The sequence below is a fragment of the Rhipicephalus sanguineus genome, chromosome 1, assembly GCF_013339695.2.
Source record: "Rhipicephalus sanguineus isolate Rsan-2018 chromosome 1, BIME_Rsan_1.4, whole genome shotgun sequence".
Lineage (NCBI taxonomy): Eukaryota > Metazoa > Arthropoda > Arachnida > Ixodida > Ixodidae > Rhipicephalus > Rhipicephalus sanguineus.
In genome coordinates this window covers 106,400,804-106,423,021 of record NC_051176.1, presented here as the reverse complement: position 1 = coordinate 106,423,021, position 22,218 = coordinate 106,400,804, and the positions used below count along the sequence as shown (strand labels likewise).

The 22,218-nt window shown below is 47.1% G+C and overlaps 2 protein-coding genes across 4 annotated transcripts in view; one reads left to right on the top strand and one right to left on the bottom strand.

The window, feature by feature from the left end:
* Positions 1–22,218, bottom strand: part of LOC119395151 (cytochrome P450 4c3-like) — a 387,183-nt gene that overhangs the window by 251,515 nt on the left and 113,450 nt on the right. The window contains exon 2 of the mRNA XM_049415525.1: positions 7,512–7,525. The gene's annotated coding sequence lies outside the window, so the exon portion shown is untranslated. The remainder of the gene's footprint in view (positions 1–7,511; positions 7,526–22,218) is intronic.
* Positions 1–22,218, top strand: part of LOC119395087 (cytochrome P450 4c3) — a 56,460-nt gene that overhangs the window by 8,088 nt on the left and 26,154 nt on the right. For all 3 annotated transcript variants that reach the window (XM_037662381.2, XM_049415524.1, XM_037662388.2), the window contains exons 3-6: positions 3,752–3,864; positions 4,082–4,167; positions 13,087–13,280; positions 19,034–19,103. In XM_037662381.2, coding sequence (XP_037518309.1) covers positions 3,752–3,864; positions 4,082–4,167; positions 13,087–13,280; positions 19,034–19,103 — 463 coding nt within the window. The remainder of the gene's footprint in view (positions 1–3,751; positions 3,865–4,081; positions 4,168–13,086; positions 13,281–19,033; positions 19,104–22,218) is intronic.

Below are 22,218 nucleotides of genomic sequence, written 5' to 3'. Positions count from 1 at the left end.
CTGCAGCGACCAAATAATTTCAAAATTAACGTCTTCAGTGCCGGCGACACCTTTTTCGGTACCTGCTGGCCTTTTAATGAAAAGCAGTTCAATCCTGCCTGCATTTCATACACTTGCTGGGCAAGAAGTCGGAATTGCCAATCCTTGCCTAAGGGTCTCATTGGAGGGGCCGTAACTATTAGTGCAACAACATTATGCCACATGTTTTCAATGATTGTGAAAGCTGATGTGGAGGAGCATAAGTGGACAAAGTTTAAGAACTATAAAAAATGTTTTTTTTTTAATTATTGTCAGAAATCTGCATTGTTCGGTGTTTTCTTGAACTTAGCCCGATCATATCTCTTTATTGAAACGTTATATAATTATAAGATTCGGCAGTTTGGTAGATAAGCATGCAAAGAACGTAATGCTGAATTTTTGTCGCTCTCGTACAAGGTTTTTATGAGATAAGGACGTTCAAAGTAAAGAAAATAACGTTCCTGGGCCAATTTTGAGGTTTTTTATAAAAACATCTACACTACACATAAAAACTAAAAATACCTGATCAGAAGCAAGAACATGCATATATTTAGTTAAAGAAATTTCAGCTACCTAACTTTAATATATTTTGTGCAATTCATAACGAAAGTTGGCCAAAACAGCAGAGCGGATGAGCGCTCCACTCCACCTCTTCGTCATTATTGATTTCCTGTGCTTCGAAAAAATTTTTGGCGGTAAAACAAATTGCGGATCTCTTCTTTCCACTCATCAGGCAATAATATATAAAATTTTGAAATAAATTTGAGAGGTCGACCAGCCATCGTTTGTTCGATCTTACGTGGAATCACCCTGTAGCTAGTTCGCTGTGGATTTATGCTCCACGCAAGTTAACCGATATTTTTACACTGCTGACAGAACCGAGTGGCAGCCGGCAATGTGGCAATGTGCCTGTAGTCTACATTTCTTTGGCGGAAAGCCATCGACGGATCCAGCAATTTTCCTTCATACGCTGCTGCTGTTTTTCCACCGTACCGCGTTCGTCTAGCGGCGCAGTTCGCAGACTGCGCAGTTCGTAAGCAGGAACAGTTAGGAAGAAGCCCCTCATGCCAGGCAAAATGCGTCGCGGACCGCGAGAATTTAAAAATTTATTCCCCTTGTACTGCCGTTGCCGTTAACATAACTGCGCATGCAAGTAAAGCCGCGCCACGCAGTTCTATTCTGCTACGTGACAGTTAAGATATCACGTGCAAAGCTAGCACGTTACAATGTTGCTCAATGACTCATGCAGCCCGAGCAACGTCTACGAACGAAGCTGAACAACAGCACGGAAAACTTCGCGAAACTGCCACGCATTACTAAATGCAACACGTGCAGCTCGGCGATTGTACGTTTTACTTGCGCCCATTGCAAGGGGTCGTCTAACAAACGTCAGACACAAATGTCATCGTTTACTCAACAATAAGCAGGCAAAACGACAAGAAAGGATGCATACAAACATGGATGGTGACGGCCTATGCTTCGAGGTTTACGCTGGCCGGCCGCAGGAATCGCCCTTTCAAAACGCTCCGTCGCACGTCCGTGCTTTCTGTCACATGGAAAACATGATTGATTCCGTATAATTTGTCCTTCCTCTTCGTCTGAGGCCCTGGAAGAATCCTGCACTGCCAACTTTCTGAAAGCCTAGCCGTTTTATCAAGTTTGTCACCTTCCCGTGAACGCACTTGGATGCAACGCGGGCGTGGCAGACTGTTGTGCCTCAGCACAAAGGCCACAATGTCGCCGACTTTCCAACAAAGAGGGATCCTGGAAAACGGCGTCTTCGCCCAGCCGGCCCCGACAACTAACGCCAGTCGTCGTTCTTCTACGCTGCCCTGCGACCCAAAAGAGGCTCAACACCTGCGACCTAAAAGAGGGTCACATCACAATGGACTGGTCCGTTGTTAAGAGAGTCGAACCAGCCGACGTGGTCGGGCTGGCAGTCATGTTGACTGAGAGCGAAAACATGTAAATAGTCTGTACATAAAATATTTCCTTCTTCAACTTGTCCTTCTGACTGCTCCGAGCACGATGCACACCCGTGTTCGCACCGGCCACGCAACCCCAATCCCAACAGCGGTTCCAGCGGTGGAATGCCACGACCCCGTATTCTACGCTGCGCACCAGAGGGGGCCTACCTCATTTCTAAGAAGACGGAGAGTCGACGGTTCGTGACACGTCAGTTGAAAATGAAGTGGCCGCAACTGGCCACTCGTGGCGCTGGCGGCGCACTCGTTCATTGGACTGTTACACCACCTGTATATACATATATAAACGAAAGAAGGGGAGTTTTAAAAGCCCGTTTTTTTTTTGCTAGGTACAAGAATAATTAGAACTAACAGAGAAGAAAGCCAAGGAAAGCATAGGGGATGTTATATGTAGTAATTATGATGCAAATGTGAAGAAAGTAAAGTGGACGTAATGATAACTTGCCATATATATATATATATATATATATATATATATATATATATATATATATATATATATATATATATATATATATATATATATATATATATATATATATATATATATATATATATATATATATATTGTGCGCCTATTTCTGACACAGCCAGGCTTGCTGAAGAGTGTCGCGAGCTTGCAAAGGCCTTTACAACGCACGAACAAGAGCGGCAGAAGAGCCTTCGCGGTGGCACCACCACTTCTGAGTCCACGTTCCTCCCCGGAGCGCTCGTATGGCTCTCGGTCCCTACCACTGCAACCGGCCTCTCCTCAAAACTACTGCCGAAATACGAAGGCCCCTACCGGGTCGTCGAGCGCACATCCCCGGTCAACTACCTGATCGAACCCATCGAACCAGCTTCGGACATGCGCCGTCGAGGGCGCGACATAGTCAACGTGGAGCGCCTTAAGGCCTACTATGACCCACTCATAGTAACGAGCTGTTAGGTCGCCGGACGGCTCCCTTTTCGTACCCGGGGTAATTGTGGCGAAGCAATTGGTGCTGCTTAACGGTTGCGCTCTCCAGCGGCTCCTAGTGGGTCGTCCTCTTCAAAACGCCGCTCGCGCTCTCGGAGCCCGTGCTTTTGCCTTGACTGTCGCCATAGTGCATTGTCGCCGAGTGCCGTCCAATAAACAGCTTAACAATATATATATATATATATATATATATATATATATATATATATATATATATATATATATATATATATATATATATATATATATATATATATATATATATATATATCAAGTCATTAATTTAGAAGCACTTATGTTGACCGCAGGTGTTACTTCTTTATTACGACTTCCAAACAGTGCAGTGTCCTAGAGACCTCAGCGACATCCAGCCCGCCTGCCGCCCCTTCTGTGACCTACGTGTTCCGTTACACCATTAAGTTGCTCCTAAATCCCCATTCCATAGCTCTCAGCAGGCCAGCTGCTTTGCCGAGGATATACTTCCCAACATCATTGAAGCCGAAGATTTATTCCGCATAATGTTCTGGCACTGAAACCCTTGCATAGACGCCTATGTTGCACTGACATTCAAATGTGTTTGATGCTGTCACGTTCAAATGGAATTGATTCCGGAGCATCCGAGGGGATATAAACCTGCAAACACCGAGAGCTGGATGCGCTTCCAATTCATGCTAAGAATCGGGAGCGCATTCGGCCTCCTAAATTTGTTTTCTATCCTGATTTTACGGGCGAGCCGCAGCTAACAAGCACTGCGTCTTTAGCTGCCGCTTTCACTTTTTTGTCTTTCCAGCTCTGTTTGCAGCTACCGTCGGTTTTCACCATGTTCATAAAAAGCGTGGAATGTATATGTTTTTCGTTGGGACCAGGCCGTCAGTAAGCCTCCAGAGAGCAGAGTTTGTGGAGGTACGTACTCTATCCGACCTATGAATATAGACTAGACTTACTAAACAGTGTACAGATGATGCTTTGGTGCTTATATGTTTTTAAACGTAAGATGGTTGTAAGTTCATTTGAGATTGTCAAAAGGGTACAATGTAGGTATTCTTTTGACAGTGTAAACATTTTCGAAACGTGTATACTTGCTATTTTGACTGTCTAATTAGCACCCCTTTTAATATAGGAAGCGCTCTCGAGCAATTCACTGCTCGCCAAGGGACCGGAGTATACACTCCTGCACAACTGGTTGGGAACTGGCCTGCTTACAGGGTGAGTAATACCTCGGTCACACTGGCAAACTTAGTGTCATTTTGAGCGAGTGCACTTACGCTCACAGAGTGTCACTTTGGCGGCGCGCTGCTACACGAGAATGAGAAGTGTGCTTTGGAAATGATGACAGTGGCAATTAGTGGTTTAATAGCGGAACATATATTTGTTATTTTTGGCAATGTTCGCTGTTTAATAGCGTATTAGAGGCATGAACATAATTTACAATAAACTTTACGCGCAAATGAAGTAAATATAGCAACCGCATAACATCATTGGTCATCGCGAGCCGAGACATGCCATATCAAAGACGAATCGAAAACAAAAATGGCGGACTCCGGTGCAGAAGGCATGGCAGAAGGGACGGGTAGTGGTGACGGGCGTTTGGAGCGTGTTTTGGCAGCACTCATTTTCTCCTCCCAGAGGCGTATGAGCGCTCGCGTCTCTGCGTCGGACCACGTTGTCTTCGTGGAAGTGGCACACGTGGCACACGCCATCGCAAATGACTAAAGAATGACTGACCTACACATGTGCAAGGAAGTAAACAACGCGACGGACGGGGCCATTGCACGGCATGTGCTCCCGCATCCCCCTAGCGGACGTGACCGCAAACTGCCCGAGGGCGAGAGTAGCGAGGTTTTTTGTTGCAGTATGATTTGTTTGAATACATGGCAGTATTCCTAATGACGAGAACGATGGTTTAAAAATACCATGATCACCGCGTTTTGCATTAGCGTATTTATTTGCAAGCCACTGCTGCCGAGGCTAGACACTCCGTCGCAGCGAAGTGAGTTTGGCGAACGCACTTGCCGGCAAGTGTACTTTGCAGCGAGTGTCACTAAGGTAACTAAGGGTTCCTGTGTGACAGCGTGCAAATGGCACTAGCGGCGAAGTGCACTACCTCAAAGTGCACTTAAGTTGCCCTGTGTGACAGGGGTATAATGCTACCACTCAGCGTATGGCATGAACGCAGGCACGCACACATGCGTTGCCTTTTGTTTAGCAGATGGTGTAGATTGTATATTCGCTTAGGACATTTCAAAAGAACGTAACAAGCTACTGGTCGGCGGAAGTTCCATCGCTGTTGCGTTTTAGCATGATTGTATATACGCTAGGTGACCGCTTTTGGCATTGGCCAATCATGCATGGGGCCCCGCCACGGTGGTATAGTGGTTATGGCGCTCGACTGCTGACCCGAAGGTCGCGGGATCGAATCCCGGACGCGGCGGCTGCATTTTCGATGGAGGCGTAAATGTCTGAGGCCCGTGTACTTAGGTTTAGGTGCACGTTAAAGAACACCAGGTGGTCAAAACTTTACCCGGTGGTAAAGAACCCCCAGGTGGCCCCTACAGCGTCTCTCATAATCATATCGTAGTTTTGGGACGTTAACCCCCCCCCCCCCCAAAAAATCATGCACGGATCTAACGAAAAATAAGTTTAGCAAATACGGGCATCTGTTTTGCATAACAATCTAAAAAGATTTAACCTCGAAGTATGGTAAACAAGTCTGACCTGCGCATGACGAAAGCTGAAGTTTTAGGCTCTCTAGGAAGTATACATTATCTCGGTTTCAAAACAAGATTGGGTTCACTTTCGCCCTTGTTTTTGCGACACATTTCTTAGAGCGTTTAGCGCATAAACTTGAGATGTCGATGTGGCGACACGGTTGTCAGGAAATAACAACCTTTCGCGAGTAGAGTGTAAGACTATGAACGTGAGGCACAGCTACAGGCCCATGCATAAACCGTCGCATTGCCACCCTCAGATATAACTTTGCTGCCTACACCGAAAGTATAACGGAGAGACACCTTTCACATCGAACTAACCGTATTTTTCTGGTCAGAGAATACTACTTTGGTATCGTTGATTCTTTGTTACGAGGGGTCGGAATAATTGACCGTAGTGGTTTCACAATTTAACGGATGGCGCAGATACTTGAGGAGATACGCTCGCTAAACGGATTAACTGGGCTTGAAATTAGGCAGCGACCGCGATCATCGGTCACCGACCGACTGTTTCGCAACACGAAATCGAAAGGACGTTCAGTCTCAGTGGACTTAAAGGGGCACTGAAGTGAAACAAGGAATCACGTTATACTGATAAATTGTTTTATTGCGATAGCAATTATATGGACAGTCTCGGCTGGAAAATGTCCGTCCCCGTCGCCGTCATTCACCGTATATGTATAAGTATGTATATATATAGAAAGGCCACAAAGAAAAATAATTAAGAAATTCTTTCCGACGCGCGGAATCGAACGGGCGACCTCTCGCTTTGCAGCCCGCCACGTTAGACGTTAGGCCACGACAGCACCGTATCTCAGCCTGCTAACGGCGAGCTATTTACATACACCAGGTAATTCAGCATGCTTTCTTAGTGGCCACATAGATGGCGCGACGTGCGCGCGTGTTGCGCGCTTTAAAGATCGTCGCCCCGCCCCTGCGAACGCCGTTGCTGTTCGCTCTACAGGGCGTCGTCGCTTTCGTGCGCTTATCTCAAGGAAAGAAGGGGCGGCCGGTGGGGTGCTTCGCTTCGCTCGCTGCAGCGGCCGCGTTTGCGAAAGGAGCGCGCTGTTCAAACAGAAATAAGTAACAACTGTGACAATTAGTTCGCGCTCCTCTTGTTTATATACACCTCTTACATCAGTATGCTTTCTGAGTTACCACGTAGATGGCGCGATGTCCGCGCGTGGCGCGCTTTAAAGATCGTGACCCCGTTCCTGCGAACATGGTCGCCTTCGTGCGCTTATCTTGAGGAAACAAGGGGGCGGCTGGCGGGGGAGCGGGGGGTTGTATGTCCTGTGCTTTCCCCGCGATGTCTGCGCTCAAGTGACAGAGCGTACGAAGGTCGCTTCGACGCTGCAGCGGCCGCGTTTGCGAAAGGGGCGCGCTGTTCAAACGGAAATAAGTAACGACTGGGACAGTTCGTTCGCGCTCGTCCTGTGTGTACCTGTTCGTTCGTTTCGTGCGTCCTGCTTTATGTTTGAGCAGTGCGCTTCCAGTGTCGAGCTGTGACGCATGATAGTTCGCGCTCGTCCTGTGTGCGTTCTTTTCGTGCGTCGTTTGGGCTCGAGCGACGCGCTGGCAATTTCGAGCTGCTTTCCGTTCTTCGCGTTACATTCCAATTTATTTTTGAAAACTCTGCTGTTATTAATGTCACAAAAATGGTTTATGAATAAAAGAGAAAATGAAGGTCATCGTTTTGTTTCTAAATTTCGCGCCATTATCCCTGCAAATGAACGCCAGCGTGACATCACGAATTTCAAGGTGTTCATTCATATTTTGACCACATGTGCTCGACAAAATTTTGCTCGTCAAACTTGGTACGTTAAGTCTCTGACCCCATCAGAGGACATTGTAATTCATTTTTACCGATTAAGAAATTTGTGGGCCCTAGTAGACGTCTTCAAAATTTATGACGTCACAGCGAGTTGGTGCGGGAACATCAAGGTGTTCTTTTTGCGCAGTTTCTCGCTTACGAAGCGTTTTCTCGTGGTGGAGTTGTGCTTTTGATATTCTTAAAGCGTAGTTTACTAATGCGAGAAAAATAGTTTTTCTCTTTAGTGTCCCTTTAAGCTGCACGAGCAATCAAACATTCAGTCGTAACATCGCCGAAACGTCACTAGCGATGCTCATCTGCGCAATAAAAACATCAGCACGGGCTGTGTCACAAAACTGACACATTCTGCAAGGCGGCATTCCTAAAGAACGAAAGTTTGACAAATACTGTCGAGGAGCTGGTAATTGATAGAAAGAGCAGCAGCAAAGCGTTGGTATATAGTACGCCTGCTTCTGAAGTCTTTGAGGATGCGGGCAAAACCACCACCGCTCCTTCTATAGGGCCTCCGATACACCATTGCTACATGCACATCTCCAAAAAACAACTGGCTTAAGCATAAAAATTATTTTGTCTTCATTTTCATTACCTATCCTTAAAAGATCCTAAACCACCCGGCGTGCTTGGTGAAAAAACACATACAGCGCATAGCAGACGCTGCTGTGAACACTTCGGCCAAGTCTTGAAGTCGCGCGCGCTGAGGAGACTTTACAAGCGCAGTGCAAAGTTGCCACTTTCTCAAGCGCCCTCTCTTCATACAGAGGCCCGTCCTCACTCTCTTAGCAGCTGCCGGCGGCTGCTGTATGGCGTCATACAGCAGATAGCTGCTATCGGCTGATAGCCGACATAAACCAAGATCGGCAATTGGATCAGCTGCTCTTCTTGCCTCGGGGTGCCGCCACGTGCCGGCGTCGCGCTCTATAGTGTACTAAAATTTCACAGTAGCAACACTACCGCGCACCAGAATCACACGGGGAGAGAGCGAGCGCGTTTCATGACGCGCCCTCAAGGTCATGACAAGCGCTGATGTAGCTTTTGCCCCCTTTGTCATCCCCTTCTGTGTAGCTTCCAGCGCGCTCGTCGGGACGAATGCAGACATGCTTAAAGCGTGCGACAAATCCCCGAAACTCTGCTTTTTCATCACGGGTTCGAAAAATTTTGCGGTGATCGATTCGTCAAGCAATACACTCCGATACTGAAGTCATTCGATGATTACACGTAAAAGTGATTCACGACCGCGTTAAGTTTTCTTTAGTGACTGATGGAACATGCCGCTTGAAATGCCGCTGTGACAGGCGACTTATAACGCGGGTAAACGGCTGCACAGCTTAACAGACCACGCTAGAGCGGCGACTGCGGTGTCAAAGCAAATAGGAACACACTGGATTTAAGCACCAAATAATTTCCGGATGCATCGGCCACATCGTCCTCTTGTGGCTTCCAAAATGTGAACATAGCCTTCAACCACAAACAACAGTCCACCTTGTTCACTGTGGCGGCATTGCAGCAGTCGTATTCAGTTGTAAGGGCAAGAACGAAAATGCGTACAGTTGAAACTCGATTTAACGAAGTGATGAGGGGGCCCGTATTATTTCTTATTGCCGAAATAATACGTATTATTTCGTTAAATCGGGAAGCTTGTAAAATCGAGAAAGAGATTTTTCGATCCTTCGAAATCTAAAATTGTAACGTAGCGACGCCCAAAAGCTACCGTGGCATTTCATTTGCCGCTAACCCACGCCTGCGCGTATGAAGAGTTCGTGAGGGCGGCCCGAACGTGCTCCGTGACCGTGTTCCTTATTCTTGTGTTATGCTTTTTTTTTGAGCACAAACGTTCTAAGATAGAGCCTTCCAGGTTCGGGCGATGCAGGCAAGGTAGACGTTGACGTGAAGCTTGACAGGCTGTCGAATGCAAAGGCGAGGAGAACGAAAGCAGTGATTATGCGAGCAGGCCGGGAATGAAAGTTGCGAGGAGACGAGCAGGGCCATCTTTCGCATAAATGATAAACTAACGAAAGCAACACTGACTTGTTCCTGTTGGCGTATTTACAGGGACATTAAACCACCGCCGCCCCTCGCGTCATCTTGTACGTCAGACCGCTACCGACCGTTGAGCTTGTTGTTTCGTGCATGGGCGTGGCCACGTACAGCCTTGTCAAAATAAAATAAGGGTTGTGTCTAAGGCCGCTGGATGTTTTCACGCGATAGCGTTAAAGGGCAAGCTCGAAGGAAAACCTGTCTTTGCCGAAATTACAAAAGAGTCTCCGCTTTTTTAACCACCTACGTCAAGAAAAACTTCGTTATATTGAGTTTGGCGCCAAGTTATTTTCGTCAGTTCGGGTTGATGACAGCATTAAACCCTGTGGGTACCAGCCGAGGGACAGAAATTTCTTCGTTAGGTCGGGAAATTCTTAAAATCGGGTTTAGGTACATTGAGTTTTCACTATATTTTCCGGACACGTCACCCACGTTCGCCCCTGTGAGCTTATCTGTCTACGAGATTGAAAACGCTGTGTTATCCACGAGCGCACATAGTAGTTTGCAGAAAAGGCATCAGACACTCAACTGAGAAGAACGGTCAGCGTTCCTTATCTGCGAATATATACTTGTACTTTGGACTACAAGTCAACTGCCCAGAAAGGCTGGCGTCCGTTCAAGAGATCCTTTAGTGGACACAGGTGCTCATAAATTGGTATTGATATCGGTGTATGCTGATATGGCGTTTCCCGAAGAGCAACGGTCATGCATCGGCCAAAGTGGACTAGGAACTCTTTGTTACTACATGGGAAGTGTTCCCACGTGCATGAATCGTGCGTCACGAATGCACCAGGCATTATCGCAGTACACTCGGTGCTATAATACATAATGTAATGCGTGTACAACAGCACATGCAACGATAACGCCACAGCTGTTGCAATATTTGGGTTCTTCTTGTAAACTGACGTAATCGCGCTATCGCGTACGATATTATCCTTTGACTGCTCGATTTGCCATTGTTACATAACACTGACTCTTTCAGAAGCCACATACAAAAACGTTTAGCTCAAACTAGCAACGCCACTTCTACAAGGGTGGTGGGGCCCCTACCACGCTTCCCGGGCCCTGTATGCCGCCGTTATGGGGAAAGAGGAGTGGTGGCACCTATAAGGTCATCTGTTGTACACCGGGACTGGCCTATTTTAGTCAATATTCAGTAGGACCAACTCTACGTGATGAATTACGTACACAAGTTTCAGGAAAAGTCCACCGACAGATTTCCGAACGTAGGGCTGCCTAACCTATGTGGCGCAACTTAAAGTAAACGAAACTTTTATTTATTAATAAGGTGAGAGTATAAAGGCGTCTCTTTATTAACAGCGGTGCCGTTTAAGCTCGACGTTGGTCTGTGCAGCATTCGCAAAAACTCGGCCTGGCTTTGGTGGTTATGTGCCAATGAAAGCGGATATGTGCCAAGCAGCTCTTAGCGTAGCCATCGGTGCCTAGTGATAGCCAATCGATAGCAAATTAATAGCTCATCGATAATCGATCAATAACCAATAATCTCTAGAACATGCTTGGATGTACTTAGCATGGTCCTTAATACACGTCCTAATTGGAAACGTTACAGCGCACACAGACGGAGACAAAGGAAGACAACACACGACACAGCGCTGAATTCAGCGCTGCCTTGTGTTTTTTTTCTTTATCCTCATCTGGGTGCACTGTAATGTTTCCAAGATGCAATATAAACTAGCCCACCAAGCTATCCTCGCGAACATGGCCAAAGCCTAGTGATAGCCAACTGATAGCCGATCAACAGCTCATCGATAGTGGATTAATAACCAATAAATTCTAGAATTTAATATTTTACCGCATTGATCAAGCTAACCCTCGACGAACCACTGGTGAGATATTTGAGGTATTTCGGCAAGAAATGAAGCATCTCGAATTCACATCCGATTTTACATCTGACAAAAAGCTACGATTCCTAGACCTCGAAATGCATTTTAAGTCTGACCATGTCTGTTGGACGGTACGAGCCTCGATCAAGAAATAGTATTCTTCCTTTCACGAACGCGCATTCTTAGTTAAGCGAAGCATTGCTCATATCCTGCCTAAAGGCAGCTTTAACTCGCTCATGCCATCAACAGGTGGAAAGCAGTTTAACGCACCAAGTGCATCGTCTTCAACACGCAGGCTTCCCTAAGCCCTTGCTAACTTCCATCGCTAAGACTCTTTTAACGTCATTAAGGGTGTGCAATAATAGCCAAAGTAATAGCCAACTTATCACGCCTCACTCTGGCATGGCTGTTATCGCCTACGTGCATGAGGTGTCGCACAGGGTAAAGAAGGTGGCTGGCAAAACAGGTGTTTTCAGCACGCGGCAAGCTTGATGCGCTGTGCCGAGGTTTCAACAATGAAGGACCTAAACAACAAGCATGTGTGAAGAAACATGCTAAGCGTTATGCCGAATGTTTATGCGCGATCGTGTACAGGATACCATTTACTTATGGGCGCTGTTACATCGTCCAGACAGGCCGATGCATAAGTGATCGGGAGAGGGAGCACGCCTACTCTCTAAAAGGCTCTGTTCCCAGCCATTTGGCTGACCATTGTAAAAATTGCGGATGTCAGCCAATTTCTGATAAGTGCGTGGTCATTGGGCGCTAGAACGAGCAGCGTGCACGCGATATAAGTGAAGCCTTTCACATTCAACAGAATCGTGTTTCTTGTGCAAGCGTGTTTTCAGTTTCTCTTCAATGCAGTGATATTCGATATCTAGCGGGTACTAGCGGGACAGCTTTATGATAATGTGCTCGAGCTGATTATCTTTGTTGTATGGCCTGTATCACATGATGTGCATTTCTGCTTATGCTTCCTCGTTCTTCGCAGTAACCTGCTTCTCATATATTGCAGTGGATTTCCAATAAACCTCAGTTGTTTGTTCAGCGCCGTGTCTGTGTGCACATCTCGTCCCGTCTTATGCGCCGTTTTATTCTTCATCTATTATGCACCAACCAGCCCAATCAAGCACACTCCTCAAGAACAGTGAAAGTCACTTTGTATGGTACAAGTGATTAAGTTAGCGCAGTGTAACAATACGCGCCGCGAAATATCCGGTCATTGTGTTTACGCATAGAGGAAGTACAACAACACAGATGAATTCGTCCAAGCAAGCGTTATCATCATATTACCTATCTCGGGTCAATCACGACCATAACCACTGCCCTTCACTGCGAGCCAATCTTAAGATTATTTGAGATGAAGAGAGATATCACATTTGATTCCTTCTATAAAACTACATGACAAGTCACAGAAATTTAGAAAAAATTATAAAGGCAGCACTTATGATTCTAAGTATTAACGCTTAATGAATCAAATTACGTCTATCATGCGTCCTTCGCAATTTTGATTTCACATGCCTCATTGAACCACTCCGTGGTCTAAATTACCAGGCATAGTGTGTAAGCAGTATAAGACATTGTGAGTGGTCGGTTCAGGAGGCAATGGTATATGAACAGTCTTGTGACACGTGTTGCGAATCCAAAGAGTTAATATTACAGTGTAATGCTTTAATATTATGCAAATGTGTCATTCATCTTCCAGTACAGGGAACAAGTGGAGAACAAGGAGACGTATGTTTACTCCAGCATTCCACTTTCGCATTCTCGAAGACTTCATCTCGACCATAAATGCTCAGTCAACTGTGCTTGCTGACAAGCTTGGAAAAATGTGTTCACCTGGCAAGCGCACCGACATCGTACCGTTGGTCACGATGTGCACTTTAGACATTATATGCGGTAAGATATCACATATTATTCGATCCATCAGTGAATGTTTCTTCCCACCTAGTGTTCGCGAACAATATGCGAAAAAAAAAGAAAAAAAAAGAAAATTCCATGATCCGGATTGGCCTAAGTATAGGCGGCGAAAAATAGTTCGTAAGAATTGCAGTTCGCTAATGAGAATCCGTTCGTACGAATGAAAACCCTTTTGATTGCAGTCCGAGGTTCTCAAATTTTTCGTCTTGAAATGTCTCGTAATCTGAAACTGCCTAAACTGTTGCACCATCGCTCCATTCAGGGTTGTCAAGTGGGTTAGCCACAAGTGAGCTCAAGTGTAACGGGCAGACTTGTACACACTGACATCACAGAAAAAAAGCAACTGATTACAACTACAGTGACTGTAACAAAAGTGTAATTGATCGTAATTACAATGCGAAAATACCTGCCTAACTGTTAAAACGGTAATTAGTTATATTCAATGTGCTTTCATTCCAATTCTTTGTGCGAAACATTTATTTGCCTACTCACACCAGATCAGTCCTTTGTCATATAATCTTTCCTCAAATGGAATGGTTCACGATCTACAAATTCCCGCAATGTGGCAATGCCGCGTATTGTACCAGGGACGTGAGGTCCCTGAGTCGAGTCTCGTAACTATTACGCTACGTGCACAGGCATATTTTAAGGAGGGTCCCGGCCCCCCCTCGGCAGTCCGACGGTGGCACTGCGGCACTCATTTGACAAGTGCTGGAGTTCAATTTTTTTGGCGGGGAAATTATACTCTACAATTTTCCGAATAATGATCGATTTAATCGCAAATGTCTGGTTGACAGGGTGTTAGCAAAACAGAAGAAAACAGGTATCCTCGTACTGCTGAATGCAATTCACTGAGACACTGAACACCACAGGCAACGCCTCCTGAAACCACGGGTCACCACGGTTCGACAGAGCGTCAGGGCATAGCATACTGTTTCACGAGGCACCTGAGTGTGAAGCTACCTGCTCGTGAATCAGTAATGGTTCACCTTGGTCTGTTTAGTTTGCCACTCAATTTTCATTCTTTTAGTTGTGCATCACAAGTATGTAATTGCAAAGACCCATGTATTTTGCCTACTTTATTAGACGAGTGGTAGTGAAAATAAAATACAGCATTGTCGTGTCTGAGGTATTGAATCCAGGGAGTCAACTAATGTTACTTACATTGAGCTCATATATTTTAAGCTATTTTAAAACAGCGCACAAACGGGACATGAAAGATACCACACTACACAGGCGCCGTTTGTGCGCTGTTTTGGAATAACTATGTGCACGTACTAATAAGCCCGCTTAGCCACCGTATTGAATATCGTTAAGCCTTTACATCCCGAGTTATTTTTGAAAAATCGCTCCCAAAATAATTTCATTTAATGCTTGATTGAATTGACACGTTGAATAAATGCCCGAAATACACTCGGAATAATATATGCATTTGTGTAGCATTCATAAGCATTTGTTCAGTTTAGAGACAGTTGGCTTCACTGCACTGTGATCATCGCAAACACCTCTCTTGACGCTTAATCTACAGCATATACATATATATATATATACAGAGTGTTTCAGCTGAAAAGCACCAAGTAATAAAAAATTAAGCATAGGCGCTACGCGTCTGCAATTAGCGTAATGTTGTTCTGAGCCATATAGAGCACGTCAGAATATTTTTTTTCAATCCGCCAAGCTCGGCAATTAACATAGATTGCTTAATGAACTTTTTAAATAATACTTCTAGAGAGCAGTTTTCAATACAAAAGTTGTAGCGCTTGTTCAGAAACACTGATTTTTTCAACCTGTGTTAAGATAACTCCCCTGCTTAATTTTTTTCCGGCCTTTATTTAAAGCGCGTGAATTTTAAAAAATACCACGTGACTGCCGCCAAACGTGCGGTGCTTTCAGTGCCCTCAAATGTAGCTTGAACGAGTTATCAAAGGCTGCTTCGTGCACGAAGATCGGTGTAACAGGTTATCGGCGACTGCGATGGACGTTAAGCGACAAAATGAGCATACCGTTTCAACAGCCCAACAAATAAAAATTCTTCAACAAAAAAGCGGCAGCCACGGAGTAAATGCTACATTAGACCGTAGGTAGCATTTGATGTTGGGTAGGCATTTTTTTTTTCTTTTTTCGCACCAATGAAGAAACACATTGGTAGGGGCGAGGGTGACAGCGCGGTGCAGGACCGAGATAAAAGATGCACTCACACGTGACGGCCGCTCTTTCGTATATCTTTTTTTTGTTTTGGATGGTACGCCTCTATCATCATTTAGCGTCCATCGCAGTTACCGGCAGCCTGCTCAATCGACCTTCGTGCGCGGAGCAGCCTTTGATAATTCGTTCAACTTACATTTGAGGGCACTAACAGCGCCGCGCGTTAGGCGGCAGTGAAGTGCTATTTTTTTAAAAATCGCGCGCTTTAAAGGAAGGGCGGAAAAAAATTAAGCAGGGGAGTTATCTTAGCATAAATTGAAAAATTCGATGTTTCTGAACAAGCGCTACAACTTTGGTAGTGGAAACTTCCCTCTAGAGTTACTATTTAAAAAGTTCATTAAGCAATCTTTGTTAATTACCGAGCTTGGCGGATTGGAAAAATATTCTGACGTGCTCTATATATATGGCTCAGAACAATATTGCGCTAATTGGAGATACGTAGCACCTATGTTTAATTTTTTAATACTTGGTGCTTTTTAGCTGAAACACCCTGTATATATATATATATATATATATATATATATATATATATATATATATATTATATATATATATATATATATATATATATATATATATATATATATATATTTCCCAAAATTGGATAATGCGACCGCGAAAGTGGATTTGGACCGATATATCTAGAAATCTTGCGTTTATTCTTCGGTACGCCAGCTCGCAATGCGCTCCAACAACCCACGATCTGCGCATTGCAGAACCATTGCGGCCACAGCATTATCGGTGTTGCGGCGAAAAGATCGCCGCTATATATATATATATATATATATATATATATATATATATATATATATATATATATATATATATATATATATATATATATATAGACCCTTTATGAGGGCCCCCCTCCAATGAAGGGAGACTTTAAGCCCTGCGCTTTTTATATATTTTACTCACACGAACACTGCAAAGACAAAGTGAACACGCAGCTTCCGCGCCTCGAGAGAAACGCCGTTTGAAATTGCTAGGGCGAAAGCCTTAGATGCCTTATCAAACTCGAAAAGTGACCGTCGCCTTCAGCGGCGTCAACACGAGTGATGCAAAAAGTCATCATCAGGTGATGACGTCATCATGACGTAACAGACATCAATATTTGTGGCGTCATTATGACGTCCCATAACGTGACGTCACATGATGACGTCATGACATGACGTCGTTGCGTGGTCGAAGGTGGGCCGATCACGGAGGCAGTTCAAAACCAGGTGAGGTGCAGATATCTTTCGGAAGGGGGCGGGAGAGGATCAATACATCTACTGAGAAGAAAAGATGGCTTTCGCCTTCGGGTCGACTTATGCGAATTCATAGGCGACACTGAGTTTTTGCTTCACCAGGGCTCGCCGTGTTTTTTATAAGGCCACGCTCAAGGTAACTGCATGATGAGTTCCTTAAGCCTTTCTCCTTAATAAATGCATACTCAAACTGCCTCTGCCTTCTTAACGAGGTGCTGTATCGCCTACCGGCTCACTGCACACCGTAGCCGCCGTATGAGAGTCTCTCAAAGCGATGCCCGCCGCCGTGGTCATTGTGAACAAGCGAGTTAGCGCCGACAAGAAAGTGCGCAACGGCGGGCGCTGACATGTGTCTAAATGTCGCGGCGCCCATGGGTATGATGCTGTCAAAGGTCTATAGAAAAACCATGGTTTATTCCTCAGTCATGGGACTCGGTGTAACACGAAAAGGAAACGTGTCCTTACAGAAGTAGCTGAATGTGTATTGCACCTTGACAAACCAGAGCTTGCCCAATCACTATTGGTGTTTGGAGTTATAGCACCGTTTGATGTGAATGCACCCACGTTGACGCCTGGTGGCACATCTCCATCCCGACGACTAACGTCCATGATCATGATAAACCTTTGTGGTAGCTGTAGTAGTTAACATACACCTAGGTACAACATATGATGAATCCCGCGAAAAGATTGCGTCAACATGCATATAATAAACATTAATACTCAATATCCACTTGGTCAAAGCGTCGCAGTTTGAGGAGAGAAACGGCAAGGCGTGCGCTCCCCAGGAATAGGGTGACCTACGCCTGCGTACATGGATACACTACTACCGAGCGCTTCAGGAACGCGAGATGCAGAGTTCGTAGCTTGAGCCGTGAACGCGCAAAGGCGTTCCGGTTACCGCTGGCGTCTGTTTCGCTGCACCAAAGCACCCACTTGCACGACATTCGCCCGTCGACGTCGTTGCCTTTCTGCGGCACTTATTGCAGCTGTCTTCTTAGTCGGTGCCACCGCCCTTGAAGCAGTAGGCGGTGGAGAAACACCGTTGGTTCATTTAGAAGTTGCCCTACGCTAGCGAGTAGGCAAAACACGTAACTGCATCATGACCGAATCGGATCACCGCTCACGCCGCATTTCACCGACCATAGAGTTTCCTACAATAATGCAGCGAAAGCTTCCGCTGCGCTGAGACTGCCGAAGCGCTCCTAGTCGGCGCTCGTTAGTGTCAAGATGCGTCACTTCACTTTACCGCTCCAGGCGGCGACACCACCCCGCGAACCAAGAGCACTGCAGAGGAAAGTGCGCGAGATAAAAGGCGCGTTTGTGAAACCTACTGCATGTACGACGATAGCTCAGCAAGTAGAGCGCCCGGCAACCATCGTCGCGGACCGAGAGGCTTCGACCCCCGTGAACGCGACTTTTTCTTCTATTTTTTTTTTTTGCCATCCGAGTCCCGCTCATGTGCCGGGCGGGGGAGTCACCGGACGTTCGGCTCAATACGTCATCATCATAAACAAGCAGCGCAGAACGGACAAGAGACAAGAAAGGGAACGTAGACGAGCGCTGCTCGTCTATGTTCTTTGCATCAATACGTCAGTCTAGAGTGCGCACCAGAGGTGCAGGCTCATATTCATCCGCCTTCGAGGAGGAAACGCCGCTACCATCTAAAGCCGTATCCGTGGCTGTCGCATTTCGATGAATATAGTAGGTAAAAGAGCAACATTACGCGAACCATAAGCTACCCTCGCCCCCCCCCCCCCCCCCCCCCCCCCCCCGCATTTTTTGGAACGCAGCTCTTAGGCGCCCGTTCCTGCATTCAGCGGCGTCGCCGTTGGCGTTGGCGTTGTCGTCGTAACCGATAGAGCGAACGACGACGAACGAGAGCGAACGCGGAGTCTGTCGATATCACGAGCCACTGTCCTCTAACCTCGCTTTCTTCCTCCGTCACACACGCTGGCCCCTCGGTCGGAGCTCGTGCGTATGCAGGGCTGGCACGTGCACTGCGGCTGGCTTCGCTTGTGTTAACGGGGCTGTGGGCGTTTCGCTTAGTTCGCGACGCCTACAATGCACAAAGCGCTGGCAGTTTCTGCGGCAATATGTAACGAATGTTACATTGCTACAACTGCGGATAGCCAAAACTTCAAACACAGTTGGCGTTGGCCGAACGCGACGCTGCGCTCAGAATACGCATTATGGAGTACGTAATCGTCGGTGAATTTTTTTGCTACGTGATTTAAAATGAAGCATGTGACCTTGTCTGATCGATTTTTCATATTACAGAGACTATAATGGGAACATCGATTCGAGCACAACATGATGAACGCTCTCCTTATGTAAAAGCTGTCAACAGGTGGGTTTTCCTTGTTTCTTCCTTTGGCGCAACTTGTCGCTGCTTGTCTTGCGCGTTAATCGCTCGCGGCGTCCTTGAGTAGTGATGCGCAATGGCCCCTTAGCGCTTAATGTTGTTCGTCAGCCTTTATCTAATACACACTTGAAAGGACGGCGCTACGAGACTCAAACTTGGCACGCCAACCGAGCGAGATAACCGAGCGCGATCCAACTTGTGATATCGTTGAGCGAGTGGCAATAAGAAATAAGAAAGACAAATAAACAAAAGAATAGTTCTTTGCAGTTCAATCAAATTTCTTCATTTGTAAAAACTCGTGGAAGACAGTAAATGCGAACTTTACATCAACCTCACTTCGCTCAACCAGATCTTAGGATGTCCGGCAACAGCTACGAGCGCGCATGTTCCTTGAAACCGAAACTGGCGCTCAGTTTCCGGGGCCTGACCAAGCAGCAGGCTCAGTTACCCTCGCGTCTTCGTTTAGCGTGTCATGTATTTTCTGGCAGAAGTGAAACTCCGACGAAGAGAAATCATCGCAAGGTCACTGAAATAATCGCATTCACATTAGTGCTCTAGGGAACGACGCGAGTGCAGCCGACGTGACGTCGTCGTCTACACATTGATTCACGGAAAGCTAACGGTGGTTGCGGCGACCAGAAGGTGTTCGACGTTCGCGGCTCGTGCTTAGCCAACTTCATTTTTTTTTCGCCACCGCATGAACGGTGGCGCTACAAACAAAGCGTGGCTAAAGTCCCTGGATATTTGCGCCGGCGGTCGTTGCGGTAGCTTGATATACACCAAAATAGGTATCTCGTGACGTGACTGTGGGACGAACGCAAATAACAGGTGTAACGTGAAAATCATGACACGCATGTCATGCACAGCATGACTTACGTACCACGCTCATGGTGTGCTGGCGGCCGTTTCGCTAGCTTAATATACACCAAAATTGGTATCGCGCGACGTGACTGTTTCGAACACAAATGACAGGAGTTAACATGAAAATCATAACACGTATGTCATGTACAGCATGACTTACGTGCCACGCTCATGGTGCGCTGGCGGCCGTTTCGCCAGCTTTATATAGACCAAAATTGGTATTGCGCGACGTCTGTGTGGCGAACATAAATAACAGGTGGTAACACGAAAATCATGACATGCATGTCATGTAGGTATGATTCAGACGCTACGGTCATGGTGCACTCGCGGCCATTTTGTTAACTGGATATATACCTAAATTGGTATGGCATGACAGGAGTGCCTAACATAAATAGCAGGTCACGCATCCTATATATACAGCAGAATATATATTTCATTATCATGGCATATACAAGATTGTACACGCATGCATGTATGACAATCTCGCGATATATGGCGAACTAGATGTCACGACATGAATGACTTCATTAGCCTCAATGACAAAGAAGACGATGTATGCTGCTGTTTGCTGGCTGCCTCGCATTACATCGATTCCCACACTGCGTGGGATCTGCCGACTTTTAGATGCGGAGCAGCTCTTTGACTAGCCTGTGTAACGCTGTCCGTCCGTCCGCACAAACGCGAGGCAACGCGCTTCCCTCGGCGCAGGTGTTGGAGCAGTGCCAAGTAGGTCACGCCACAGCTGGGCGTGACGTCACGCACCCCTCGCACACTTCCCTCGCAGGTGCGCGCGTACGTCACTTCTGTCGCGAGTGTTTATGTGCGCCCAGTCGTCGCGGCCAGCTGCGCGTTTGTGCCACGCCTTGTCGCCGTGCTCGCGCGTGACCACGTACTGTGTGGAGACTTCAATGCGCACCACGTCAGCTGGGGTTGCCGTACCACGGATGCGCGCGGTAGGGACCTATGCGACGCGATCAGTTCGGTTGGACTCCTCGTGCTAAACTCCGGGGAACCCACCTTCATCCGTCGCAGTGCGGCCTCGACAGTGATTGACCTGGCGCTGGTGTCAGAACACTGCTCCTACGAGTGGAAACGCCACGCTGACACTGCTGGTTCTGATCACTACCCGATCACACTCCTCCCGTGCCACCCCAGCCGTGGTGCTGTTCGTGAATACAGTGTTGTACGGTGGCCACTTTTCCGTGACCTGTGCGCGAGCGTGCAGAGCAGTGATGATTTCTTTTCGCGCATCGCGGACTGTGCTGAGCGTGCCACAACACGCTGTGTTGTTCCCGCCGGCACGCCCTGCCCTGACATCAAGCTGCTCAACCTCCGCGCAGTGCGCCAACGAGCACAGCGGCGGGCGCTGCGCTCCTCGGTCCCCGGCGCATGGACAGAGTACAACCGACTCGACGCTGTGTGCCGGCGGCACGCCCAGCGGCTACGCGACCGCAGCTGGACGGGCGTCTGTTCCTCTCTGAGTGATCCACGAGGACGGCGCCGCGGCTGGCACATCATGCGCGTCCTGATAAACCCGAAAGTGTCGCGCTACCCAGTGCTCGCCATAGCCGTTGCGCAGGGCATCACTAAAAGGGAGCTTGCTGAACTGCTTGCTGCCTCTTTCGCGCCTCCTTCCCCTCCTAGAGCGGGGAGCGCTGGCGGTGTCACGACAAACGCCGCATCCCCGCTCCCTCCCGTGGATCCCATCACCTCAGCTGACATTCGCTCTCTCTGCAAGGAGGACTTCTCCCTCTACGAACTGGAACGGGTTCTCCTCAGAAAGCGCAAGCGCAGCGCCCCTGGAGCGGACAAAATCACTCATCAGCTGTTGAGAAACCTGGATGCCTCCCAGCGCCCACTCTTGTTGGATGCATTCAACAGAGTTTTCTCCAGTGCTGTCCTCCCGGAAGAATGGCGTTCCGCGACTGTGATCCCTGTCCTCAAACAAGGCAAACCGCCGCGATCGGTGACGTCATACAGGCCCATCTCTCTCACTTCTGTGGCGGGCAAGACTATGGAGGAGATGGCTCTTTACCGGCTACAGTGGATCGCGGAGGTGCGCAACGCTTTCCCACCAGAGCAGTGTGGATTCCGGCCACATCGCGCGACCATCGACTGCATTGCTGCAGTCGTGAGCACCCTCGAGCAGGCCCTTCACGATGGAGAAATGGCCATCCTACTCCTCCTTGACATAAAGTCGGCGTTCGACTCGCTCCCCCACTCGTCTATCCTCAGTGCT